Source organism: Eulemur rufifrons, chromosome 1 (genome assembly GCF_041146395.1).
Source record: "Eulemur rufifrons isolate Redbay chromosome 1, OSU_ERuf_1, whole genome shotgun sequence".
In the NCBI taxonomy this organism is placed as follows: Eukaryota; Metazoa; Chordata; class Mammalia; order Primates; family Lemuridae; genus Eulemur; species Eulemur rufifrons.
In genome coordinates, this window is record NC_090983.1 from 3,344,537 (window position 1) to 3,356,081 (window position 11,545).

The following is an 11,545-nucleotide window of genomic DNA, read 5'->3' on the forward strand; positions in this document are numbered from 1 at the left end:
CCTTGATGAAAAAGGAGATTTTTAATTACTACAAATTTCACATTTCACGTATGCGGTTAGATGACAAAACCAGTGTTTTTCTGGAGCTTGAGCAAGAACTCAGCTCCCTGCCTCACCTGAGCCTCCTCTCGACTGTCCGTTAACACATCCCCTTCAGCTGTTCTCTCTCGCCGCGACTCAGCCGAGCAGGGTTTTGTGTTTTATCCGCTCTCTGCTTTGGTCTGTCTTCCAGCGAAGGCATCCCGAGAAGTGCAGGTGACCGAGATCACCGAGAACAGCGCCAAGATCCACTGGGACAGGCCCGAGCCCCCGAGTTCTTATTTTTATGACCTCACAGTCACCTCCACCCAGGATCAGTCCCTGGTTCTGAGGCAGAACCTCACGGTCACCGACCGCGTCGTCGGGGGCCTGCTCGCCGGGCAGACGTACCACGTGGCGGTGGTCTGCTACCTGAAGTCGCAGGTCAGAGCCACCTACCACGGCAGCTTCAGTACAAGTAAGTGCACGGCAGGTTTAGGAGACGCCACACCTGAGTGATGCGTGGACTGTCACACAGGACAGGAAAGGAACATTCTTATTTATTGAATCTGCTCTGAAATAGCAACAAAATTAAAAAAAAAAATAGCCCACGAGCTCTGGGTGATTTGGTGGCACCCTAACTTTATAAAACAACAGAATGGAAAGGGGGATTGGGTGTGAAATGTGGCCCTGCCCTCGGGTCCTGGGCTACTTGGTGGAGGATCCAGCGGCCTGAGTACGGCCCCTTCCAACGCAGCCCCTGGCGAGGGCTCTCTGCTGCCCGCCCTGCCCATGCTTCCTTGTTCCGCGAGCGACACAGCTAGTCGGTGGCTCCCTGGGGAGTGACGGAGGTGCCCCTGGAGTCCCACTGCCCCAGGGGTGGGAGAGGAACGCCCTCCACTCCTGCAGAATTGGCCTCCTTGGTCCTGCTGCGCTCGGGCTCTGCCCTCTGCCGGCTGCTGCCCCTGCAGCTGCCCTGCTGCGCTGAGGCTGACCTCAAATGCTTTCCCAGCCCTTCTCAGTTGTTCATGGTCCCTTCTCTCTCCTTTCTAATAAGTTCTTCCGGACTCCCCTCACCTCTCTTCTTGATGCCTCTGCTCTGGGGACGTGGAGGGGGAGCCTCCCCTTTTCTCTTGGAACCGTGCTGAGGAAAGGGAATTCCCATCCACACCACAATTAGGCCCAGAGAGACAAGTGCAAAGACCCCCCAACCCTAAGGCTCTGTTCTGGATGGCTGCAGAAGAGGTCATGTGGGGGATGAGAGGTTTGTTCGGAAGTTCAGGGATCTCTTCCCTTTGCTTGTGCACAGATGGTTGCAACTTGCAGACCGCGGCATAAGGGGTGTACGCAGAGACTTCCTGCATCTCTGTCTTTCGATAGCCACCCTCAGATGGGACATTAATCAGGAAAGGCAACCTCACACCAGTTGCTAAGGATTCCTAAGCCCTTCAGTTTCTGATTACCTAAGAGTGATGTGTTATCTTTCTTTTACAGAGAAATCTCAGCCCCCACCCCCACAGCCTGCAAGGCCAGCTTCTAGTTCAACCATCAATTTAATGGTGAGCACAGAACCATTGGCTCTTACCGAAACAGGTGAGTTGTGAAAATATCAGGTCGATTAATGGCACTGAGAAAGCATTCTTCTAAAAATTTTTCAAGTTTTGAAGTCTTGATTCCAGGCCATCTTCCTGGGTTCTAATCCTTAGGGCAGGCATGACTTCTATGGGGAAAGGTCCAAAGTGGCTCTGTGCGGCCAGTGTTACCTTACTCGCAAATGTCCAGTTGTACATGGAGACTTACCTGGCCTGTCACCAGACTGTTAGTGAAAATTCGATGGGAGTTGCTTTGGGGGCTAGAGCCAGAGTTCATGTACCTGTTAGTCATTTACCCTGTGTCCCATACTGGCCTGGAGGGGATTTGTGGTCTGTGATGCTGCAGAGGGTAGAGTTTTGATTTCCTCCAATAAAAAACTGCTCAGAAGAACACAAGACAAGCCAGAAATACCTGGGTTTGGACCTGACCCATGGGGTGGTCCTAATTCCCTAAGCACTACATTGGCCTCCTCTGTGATGGCGCTGTCTGTGGCCTGAGCCCCAGAGAGGTGAACATTCTGTTAAGTCAGTGACGAGTTAGGTGTGATTCAGGGACTGACAGCTGTGACCTGCTCTGTTCCTGGGCAGTGGGACTCTGAGAGACCTGGAATCGCTCACTCAGCAGGATGGGAGTGTGGCTTGTGCTTCCACGAGAAAATGATTATTACAATAGTCCTTGTGCCTTGCTTAAGAGTATTCAGCAAAAGATGTTGGTACTGATGGAAAAAATTGAAATTCCATGGGAATTTAGATATACTATTGTTTTATAGACCTGAGCAAAAACCTTCTCCTAACTATGGGGACGATTGGTTGTTTTTTGTATATCGGCGCAGTCAGGAGAAGGAAAGCGTATTATCTCTTTACAGTGTTTCTTTCTATAACTGGTATGGTAAGTAGGCGTGTGTCAAGCGCCTGGCTGCTTTTGTACTGTGCTAGATTTAGAAACGGCTCTGCCTGTTTAATATGCATTGTGTTGTCAGAAGCAACAGCACATTGTTTTTGGGCTATCAAACACATATTCTTCATTTTACTCTTTCCACTGTTTTTAAAATGATGTTTTTTTTTTCTCCATCTGACCCTTTCTATGGAGTCTGCACCCTGTCTCACTTATGTTTAAGGAAAATCAGATGGTTCTAGGTGTTTTCTGAAGCTACACTGGCCTCTCTTTGAGTGCCACTGGAGGAGAATCTCTTCTTTAAGAGAAAGCCTTCTTCCACTGGTGGACTCCCCGGTGTCCACGTGTCTGTGTGTGTCTGTAGGACTGTGACCCTTCATAGGCCACACCCATGCTGACATGTGGCATCAGCGGTTACTAGAAAGAAAGCAACCAAGTCAGTGCTGGGATCGTGGAACCGTTGTACACACAGATGTTTAAGAAGGTAAATAAGTCGCCTACTTATAGCTGAAAGGTGTTTAAAATAGTTTGCCTTTGTAGACAGGGTTAGGAATTGGCCAGTGTGAGAGAGAGCCTTGCACTTTTCACCCTCCTCTAGCCTTTCAGTGGAAAGACTGAACCCGAAACTTCTTAATAGAAATTTATGAAAATGAGCCACGAGTTCATGGTAGATTGGGTAATTAACTTCTTAGCCATTCTAGGAAAAGATTTTACAAAATAATTTTACTGTTACTATTTTCAACTTAAACTACAAAAAATGGAAGTAAGCGTGTGACGTGAGGGTTGGGTGGAGACGTAAGAGGAAAATTCAAGGCTCAGACGTAGTTGTCTGAGTCCCAGGTCACGGGACCAGGGCCTTTGGCCTCTGCACCGGTGACATCCGGCAGCTGCTGTCACACCCGGCTCCCTCCTGCGTGAGCCCCTCCCGCCAGCCCAGCGTGGTGCTTGAGCTCAAAGAGAAGCCACAAAGGACACACTAGATTTTCCACGGACATGCGGGTCCAGCTCTCACTGCAAAGTCACGGAGACCCGTGTGCACCGTTTCCTGCTCGTGGGTTAGCTTTACCCCAACACAGCGTGGGAAGTATAAAACTTCTAGCCAGTCCAGTGCTTGCCTGAGAGAAAATGACCTGGACTAAACCAGACAGCAAGATACGGGGATGTTTTTGGTTTTCTTATGTGTGATCCAGAAGGGATAAGAATATATAAACAGTCTTTATATAAAGACACAATCTTTTTTTTTTTTTTTTTTTGAGACAGTCTCGCTCTGTTGCCCGGGCTAGAGTGAGTGCCGTGGCATCAGCCTAGCTCACAGCAACCTCAAACTCCTGGGCTCAAGCGATCCTCCTGCCTCAGCCTCCCGAATAGCTGGGACTACACGCATGCGCCACCATGCCCGGCTAATTTTTTCTATACATATTTTTAGTTGGCCAGATAATTTCTTTCTATTTTTAGTAGAGACGGGGGTCTCGCTGTTGCTCAGGCTGGTCTCGAACTCCTGACCTCGAGCGATCCACCCACCTCGGCCTCCCAGAGTGCTAGGATTACAGGCGTGAGCCACCGTGCCCGGCCTAAAGACACAATCTTTAAGCAAGAGTCTGGCTGGGCTGGTTATTTTTATTTTTATTTATTTATTTCAGCTTACTATGGGTATTTTTATTTTTTTAAATACTGAGTTGTAAGGTTCAGAATTAGGAAGGTGCTTTCAATCCAGACCTTTAACACTTAGATCTCTCTCCATGGGATAAAGACAAAAGAGTTTTGAAATTGGGGCATGTGTTTCTTTCAAGGCTACAAGTTGTTTGTTACAGATGAATCTGAAACGTTTTTCCTTCATACTGATGAGTGCATAACCCTCAAACCCAGGAGACGCACGTCCTCTCGCCATTTCATGCGTGTGTACGTGTGTGTATACGTGTATGTGTGTACCCATGCATCCGCGTGTATCTCCTACCCAGTGTGAAGATGCAAATTCTTGTTTTTCTTAAGAACAATTGACCTCTGTAATCCGCACAGTAACAAACAGCGCGTTCCCTGGAGAAGGTGCTTCTACACATCAGCCCAATGACTGTACGCGGGTGCACCCATATACATGTCACTTTTGAGAGCTCTTTTTGAATTAAATTAATTGGATATTCACTTTAAAATAGCTACAATTCAAAATGCACTGTCCGAATTAGAGGATGAAAGCTTATCTTCCCCCCACCGGCCCTCCCCCCGGTTTTTGTCATCTTGGCCATTTTCCTCGGAGGGGTAAAATATTTTAATGATATTTACATTTTTTGGAGCTATAAAAATGAGTGGCGACTAACCGCTCTTTATTAAATAACTTAAAAAATAGTAATCGCATTCTCAGTAGTTGCAGGTATATTTTGCATCCAAATATCAATGACCACAACATGTATTATTTCTTCAAAGATGTGTTTTCTAGATAATTGAGGAAAATTATGTTTAAAGCTAGCTTTTTTATATGGACATGTATGCATTTTAATTCCTCTTACGTTCTGCAGTATCCATTAATTAGAAACATGGCTTAGGTTTGCAGAGTTGGGTTCCTTTCTTGGTATTAAATGCTAGATACTATTGTTTGCTTGTTTCACCTCTGTGAATAAAGGATTCTGTCTTAAGGACCTATACTTTTCGTAGTTTGCCACTTTAGATTTAGGACATGCGGTGACCTGTGTTTGAATCTGTGCAGGAATCTGTGGGCAAAACCAGTATGAGACGAAAAAGTCCCTAGTCCTGGTCACCTGCTGCAGGGGAGAAGAGATGAGCAGGGTTAACACTTGAGTTTTCGTTCGCATATGTTCATGTTTGCCCATTGGGAATTCATATCTAAACAGGTATCGACCTGTTTACCAGGAAGTTGACACAGGTACACAATACGAGGACAGTCTGGTCAGGGGATTCTTTGCCTCCTGCAAGTTGTGGCCCTGCTTGGTGCAGAGGGCTGTGTGTGGCAAGGAGACCTCAGCTCTGAGACGACGGTAGATTCCATAGCAGACCTGTGGCGTCTTTACTAACATTCAGGATCCCCAGGCTTTGCAATATTACATGATTCAGTTATAAATGGTTAATACTCATTTTTCTAAACAAAACAAAATGAATCCCTATAAGAAAACTCACCCTACTTTGTGCTTTCCTCAGCATCTAAGAGAATTACACCCCAGCCACTTTTCTGTGATGCATTCACTGCCTCTAAACGACAGCAGCAACTGAACAGGCCTTACTGGGTCGCTTACGTAGCTCTGAAGGAGCCATCAGTTTTGTGTTTGTCAACATTCACTAATTTTATTGATTCTAAGATGCACAATTTTTTCCCCACTGTAACACTTCTGAAACTGAAATGTGACTTACAGTTGATGACAAGTCATGGCTCACTGGTAGTATCTTGTGTTACTTATAGGAACATAGAATAATAGTGCATCATAAAGTGCAGATAGCTTAGATTTGATAAAATGTAGTATTTGGTTAGCCCCGATCCACTATGAATATGTGTCACTGATTGGCATGAAAGGATGTGATGGGGGAAGTATCTGATTTTATGTTAATAATCATTTAAAGAACTAACTAATCCCATAAGTCGAGGTACATTAAGTAGCTACAAACATTTGCTCTATTTGGTTAAAGGGAAGCAGCCACCTTCGAGGCCAACTCTTTGTCGCTGTGTGAGGATGCCTTTTGTCAGTTACAGAGTTTGGGCTATGGTGAGCCTCAAAGGGTATATTTTTATCATGAAGTCTTAAAAATATAAAAGTCTGTTTGTCGAGGTCTGAAGGAGTAAAGGATCCGAAACTTAACTATGGCTACATTTAAAAACAAAGTTAAAAATTCAGTTACGTTTCCTTGGTACCTTTGGAACCAACCAAGGCTCCAAATGTGGATGCCGGAGAGTTTTCTCATTCAGGCAAATCATACCTGGCCTGAGGTTTGGAAGCACTTTGTGCCGTACCCACAACGTGGAGTCCTAAGGTGACTAAATCTTCTTGGTTTTGAGACCATGAAACTGCTGAGGAACATGTTTACGACTGCGGCGTGAGCACCTCCCGCCCCCCCACTTCATTCTGCTCGAGGAAGCGCGTACACGGTGACAACTTGCTGGTTTTGAAAACGTCAGAGCTGAAGCCTTTAAAAATGCCTTCAAACACTAGGGAAAGTTCAGACTATGAAACATGGCAAGATTTTCCAATCAACATGTTTTCTGTTTCAAAAAGTATTTTCTTTTTCTTTTTTGCTGATTATAAAACTAATAGCTATTCAGTGTAAAGAATTCAGGACATACAGGAAAATAGAAGAATATGTGATTCTCACTGTCACAGCATTGCTGGCCACTATTGGTGACCCAGTGCGTATCCTTCTTGATTTTTTCTATGACTACCACATGTGGGCAGGTGCATGCACTAGTGTGTGTGTGCCTGTGCTTCTTAGGGTGCCTTGCATTTCACTGCTGTTGGGTGTTTGTTGTTTACACGCCCTAGGTGGGCCCCTGTGGCTTCTGTGAACAGGCAGGGTTTCCAGGATGGTGTTTTGTCCTGACGTTGCTCCTGCCTCAGTTTCTTCTCCTGTGCTTGGACACTCTGATGTCCAGTGGTCAACAGAGAGGAAGCTTCACCAGATGGTGGTCCGAATCAGGCAACCATCACCTCTCTCTTAAAATGAAACTTATTTGCATTATTGTTCTAGGCAAAAAGCATGAATGGATATTGGTAATTTTCGGTCCTTACTGTCTTTCAGGCTCCCACTACATTCTCAGTAACAAGGAAGAGCAAATTCATGAATGTGCAGCCAACACTCCTCTTGGACAGAGAGGACTCTGCCTCCCTCCCGGTTGTGCCCAAAGGGGCAAAGGTTTTAGAGGGAAAACACAAACAACTATCATGTCCAAAGGCTCATTGTTCTAGGGAAACATCCAGGTTAAATTCAGCGAGGGCCAGCTGTCTGCCTTGCACTGCAGGGCATTTTATTTGTGTGTTTACGTGTGCACTTATGTACCTATTTTTGCGGTACAGCAGTTGCTTTAGCACATGTAGACACAGCTTAGGAGAGTCCAGACTAAGTGGTGGGTCTCAGAGTCTAGATGATGTGGCGTTTAAAGCTGGAACATAAAATCTCCCATTTTCATGCTTTAAAAATGGAGAATCCCAAACTTTTGTCTTTGAATAGTGTGGGGCCCTCATTCCTATATTTCTCTTGTTTTTGTGAGAATCCGTGTGCCCACAGTGACACTGTCCTTGTGTTCCACTGGTGACTATACAGAGTGCTAGAGGTGATTCCTGCTGGGATAAGGGCAGAGCACGAGAGAGTGGGGCTTGGGCGCTGGGAGTGAGCGTGAGCAGCACAGGAGGTGGGAGCAGAGACCCTGCCCCGGGGCTGCCCACACGCTGGGGCCTGGGTCTGGGCAGGTTTCTCGCAACATGTCAGCAGAGCCCAGCGGGTGGGAACTGAATAGCTAAGCACAGACGGCCAGGACTCAGGTGTGCTCGGAACAAATGAAATGGGACAAATGGGGGCCACTTAGGAGATGCTCTGGGAAGGAAAGGAGAAGGGACCAGGCGGCCATTCACTCGGGCCTTACGCCAACTGGGAACCCTCCAGTGGACGAGGAGTATAGTTGGGTGGTGAAATAGTCTCGCCTTGCTCGGTTCCCTGCAGGACATCCTCTGACAGCCGGCGTTTCCCTTCACTCATTGGCACATTTAAGAGAAAGAAGGTTGTTTTGTGAATTGTCAGCATTTTATCCTGGCTTCCTTGGGTCGTCCAAGGCTCTCGGTGGTGCCCCTGGCTTTCTGGGTCCCGAGAGGGCCTGCAACTAGGAGACGTTGTGGTCGTGGGGACACCAGCCCCACGCTTGGGTGACAGCTTCCCCACAACAGCCAGGAAATGTCTTAGATCGATTCCTATGTACCTTTGAGTCTGCTCCCTTGTGGGTGACCCAAGCTTTGATTATTGACCTGAAGACTTAGGTTTTCCTTGTCCTTTTGGCATTCACATGAACGGCAGATGCTCAGCAAGCAGCCTGCCTAGCTGGGGGAAAGGCCAGGGGGGATGTGGCCTTTTGTGGGAGGGCCAGGCACTTCAGCCCTGTAGCTCCTCACGTAAACACACCCATCACTGGCTCCGGGAGGTATTGTAGAGAGAAGGCTTACGGTTTTGTTTTACATTTTCAAACTTACAAATAGATAACGGTTGACATCAATGCTTCTCTTTCTCAGCAATAACCTGGAGTTTGCCAGAAAACTCTGTAAACAGAAGTCTTACTGTGTACGAACTATAAACTTTTCTCTCCAGGCGTTGAGGGGACCTCAGCTTTCCTTTGCAGCTGGGCTACATCAGAAGTGTGCATTCAAACATTAACTTCCTTAACTGGAAAAAGAATGCGTCTCTGTCTTCAAAATAGCTTTGCTATGTGACATTTGTGCGGTTGTGCATTTTACATCAGTGCTAGCTCTTCTCTTTGCTTACTTGTTTAATGTGGCAGGTCATGAAGGCACTGGCTACACACACACACACACGCACGCACACACGGGCTCACACATACACGTTTATAAGGAATTTTTCTTTTACACTTTACCTTTAATTTTCAATGTACTTGGCTTGTAGTGAAATGCACAGCCTTATATTTGAACTATATTCTGACGGAATTTAATTGCCATTTGGCCTAAGAATAGAAAACTCTCAAGGTTTTAAAATTCGGTTTCTTCTTTGACTATTTAGCATTGAAGGGATTAGAGGTGAATGGCCAGTGATTGAAAAGGAGAAAAAACAATTCATTGCATTTTAAATTATCCAAGGATGCTAGCTGATGTTTGGGATTCCATGAAAATGGGACAGTTTATGACCGTCCTCTCATGGATATCACTTCATTTATCCCTAGCAAAGCCGTAAGTGACCGTTATGTCCGTATGACGGTGAGGAAACAGGCTCACGGAGTTTGAGGCCGTTTCTGCCTGGAAGCTCTTTTCTCTTTTCTGTCTGTGGCAGTGCTGTGGCCACACATTGGCCCCTGGCGTCGGGAGCAGAGAAACAGGCCCGTCCTAACTAATGCTCTTTTCTCATCTTATTATTAAAGATATATGTAAGTTGCCGAAGGAAGGAGGGACGTGCAGGGATTTTGTACTGAAATGGTACTACGACCCAAAGACCAAAAGCTGTGCCAGGTTCTGGTACGGAGGCTGCGGTGGAAACGAAAACAACTTTGAGTCACAGAAAGAATGTGAGAAGGTTTGCGCTCCTGGTAAGTGGGTCTTCTTCGTGTTTCTGGCTTCTGCAAACAAGAAGAAATTCAGGTCAATTAGTCACCTTTGGAAAATATTTGAATTGCAATGATTATGATATATATGAAAAAGAAGATAAATTATATCCTCGGATAAAAAAGTTGTTCAAAGAAAACACATAAAATTATTTTTTGGATTGTTGTTTTGTTTCCTAAAAACATACTTGTATCCTTGTATTTTTGCGAATGAAGAAACACATGGCAACTACTTGTCGTTCTTCAGAAATGTTACTAAGTCCCTGTTACTCATAAAATACTGCACCAAACACGATGACTGGGAAAATAATGTAAAGAACAATTATAGACAACACCAAAGATAAATAACCCCTATGTATTCATGTTTAAATAATTTTGCTTCCTATAAATAATAATGTCAACACTGGGGCCATCACTATCTCCGTTATATTGGGAAACTTGATTGGCAACGAAATAAAAACTTGGAGCAGAGCCTGGGTTCAGCCCCAGGACAGGGAGGGTGCAGTTTGCACAGAGGCCTGGGGGACGCTGCAGGGCAAGAGGACGGACTCAGACCGCACAGGCAGCCCCAGCCCCAGGCCCAGGGGGCCACAGGGAGCTATTGACGGTACTGAGCAGAAAAGTGAGAGAGGTGATGAAAAGCAGAGGTGGTGGGATCATGTCATGAGGAATGCAGGGTCCTTCCTGCTCAGTAACGTGGCTTTTCTTCTCCTCCTCTCTGCCGGCCCCTCACCCCGCCCACCTACCTCTCATGGCCCAGTGCCCGCCAAGCCTGAAGTCCTGAGTGCGATCGGAACCTAAGCGTGGCTCGCCAGCGACATATACCTCTTGAAGAAGAAGGAGTCAGCCGTTGCCAAGTCGTCTCTGTAGAAGCTCCGGGTGTAGGTTCCCTTGCACGGTACCATTACACGCTTTGACTTACACTCGAGCTGGGGGGAACCTTCTGCTGCCCGCCCTGTGGATATGGTGCTAACTGTGTCTGTGGACCCAGCACTCGCGTCTCCCGGCAGCTGTCGTACACCTGGAACGCTGTGTAACAGTTACCCACTGCCGGTGTCGATGTGAACATTCCCATGCATTCAACTTCCCTCTGGAGTTCTGTGTTATGCCTGTTTTAGGCAAATGTAAAGTCTAGAAAATAATCCAGATGTCACGGCTACTCTGTATCCTTTCGCTTGGTTCATTTTTTTCCTCCTCTTAGTTAAGCATGACTTTAGACGGAAAGCCTGTGTGTAGTGGAGAAACAAGACTTCAATTTTTCATTCCCCCCTAATCTCCTGGATTAGTGTTCAAGCTAATTTTCTTTTTCTGAAGCCTCTAACAAATGATGTAGTTAGAAAGAAGCCAAATCCCTTGCTCTGTGTGCACCGTTGGGACCAATGCCTTAATTAAAGAATTAAAAGAAAGTCGTAATAGAGAATATTTTTGGCATTCCTCTAATGTTGTGGGTTTTTTTTTTTTTTTTTTTTTTGTGCGGGGTGGGGAATTAATTTTAATTTTAAAATTTTTAGGAAATTTATACAAAGAAACTTTTTAATAAAGTCTATTGAAAGTGGTGTGGGTTTGGCATTCTTGGCCGTCTTGCTTCCGTAGCTCGGGGTGTCGGAAGCCCCCCAGGCTGGGGGACTTGGCCTGGTTCTGGCTCCTGTCCTGGGCACCCAGTGGAGGGGGCGAGAGGCTCCACCAGCCAGCGCTGCAGGGACTAGGCGGAGACAAACCACCCTTCCCTGCGGATTCCCCACACGCTCCGACACGCCACGGCGGGGGAGGGTGCTCCTTGCCATGGGCCCT

General features: G+C 46.4%; 1 protein-coding gene across 1 annotated transcript in view; it reads left to right on the forward strand.

The window, feature by feature from the left end:
* Positions 1-11,227, forward strand: part of COL6A3 (collagen type VI alpha 3 chain) — an 83,010-nt gene extending 71,783 nt beyond the window's left edge. Inside the window, exons 41-44 of the mRNA XM_069466630.1 lie at positions 233-496; positions 1,513-1,611; positions 9,575-9,739; positions 10,515-11,227. Of these exons, the coding sequence (XP_069322731.1) occupies positions 233-496; positions 1,513-1,611; positions 9,575-9,739; positions 10,515-10,555 (569 nt within the window). The 3' untranslated portion in view covers positions 10,556-11,227. The remainder of the gene's footprint in view (positions 1-232; positions 497-1,512; positions 1,612-9,574; positions 9,740-10,514) is intronic.
* The last annotated feature ends 318 nt before the right edge of the window (positions 11,228-11,545 follow it).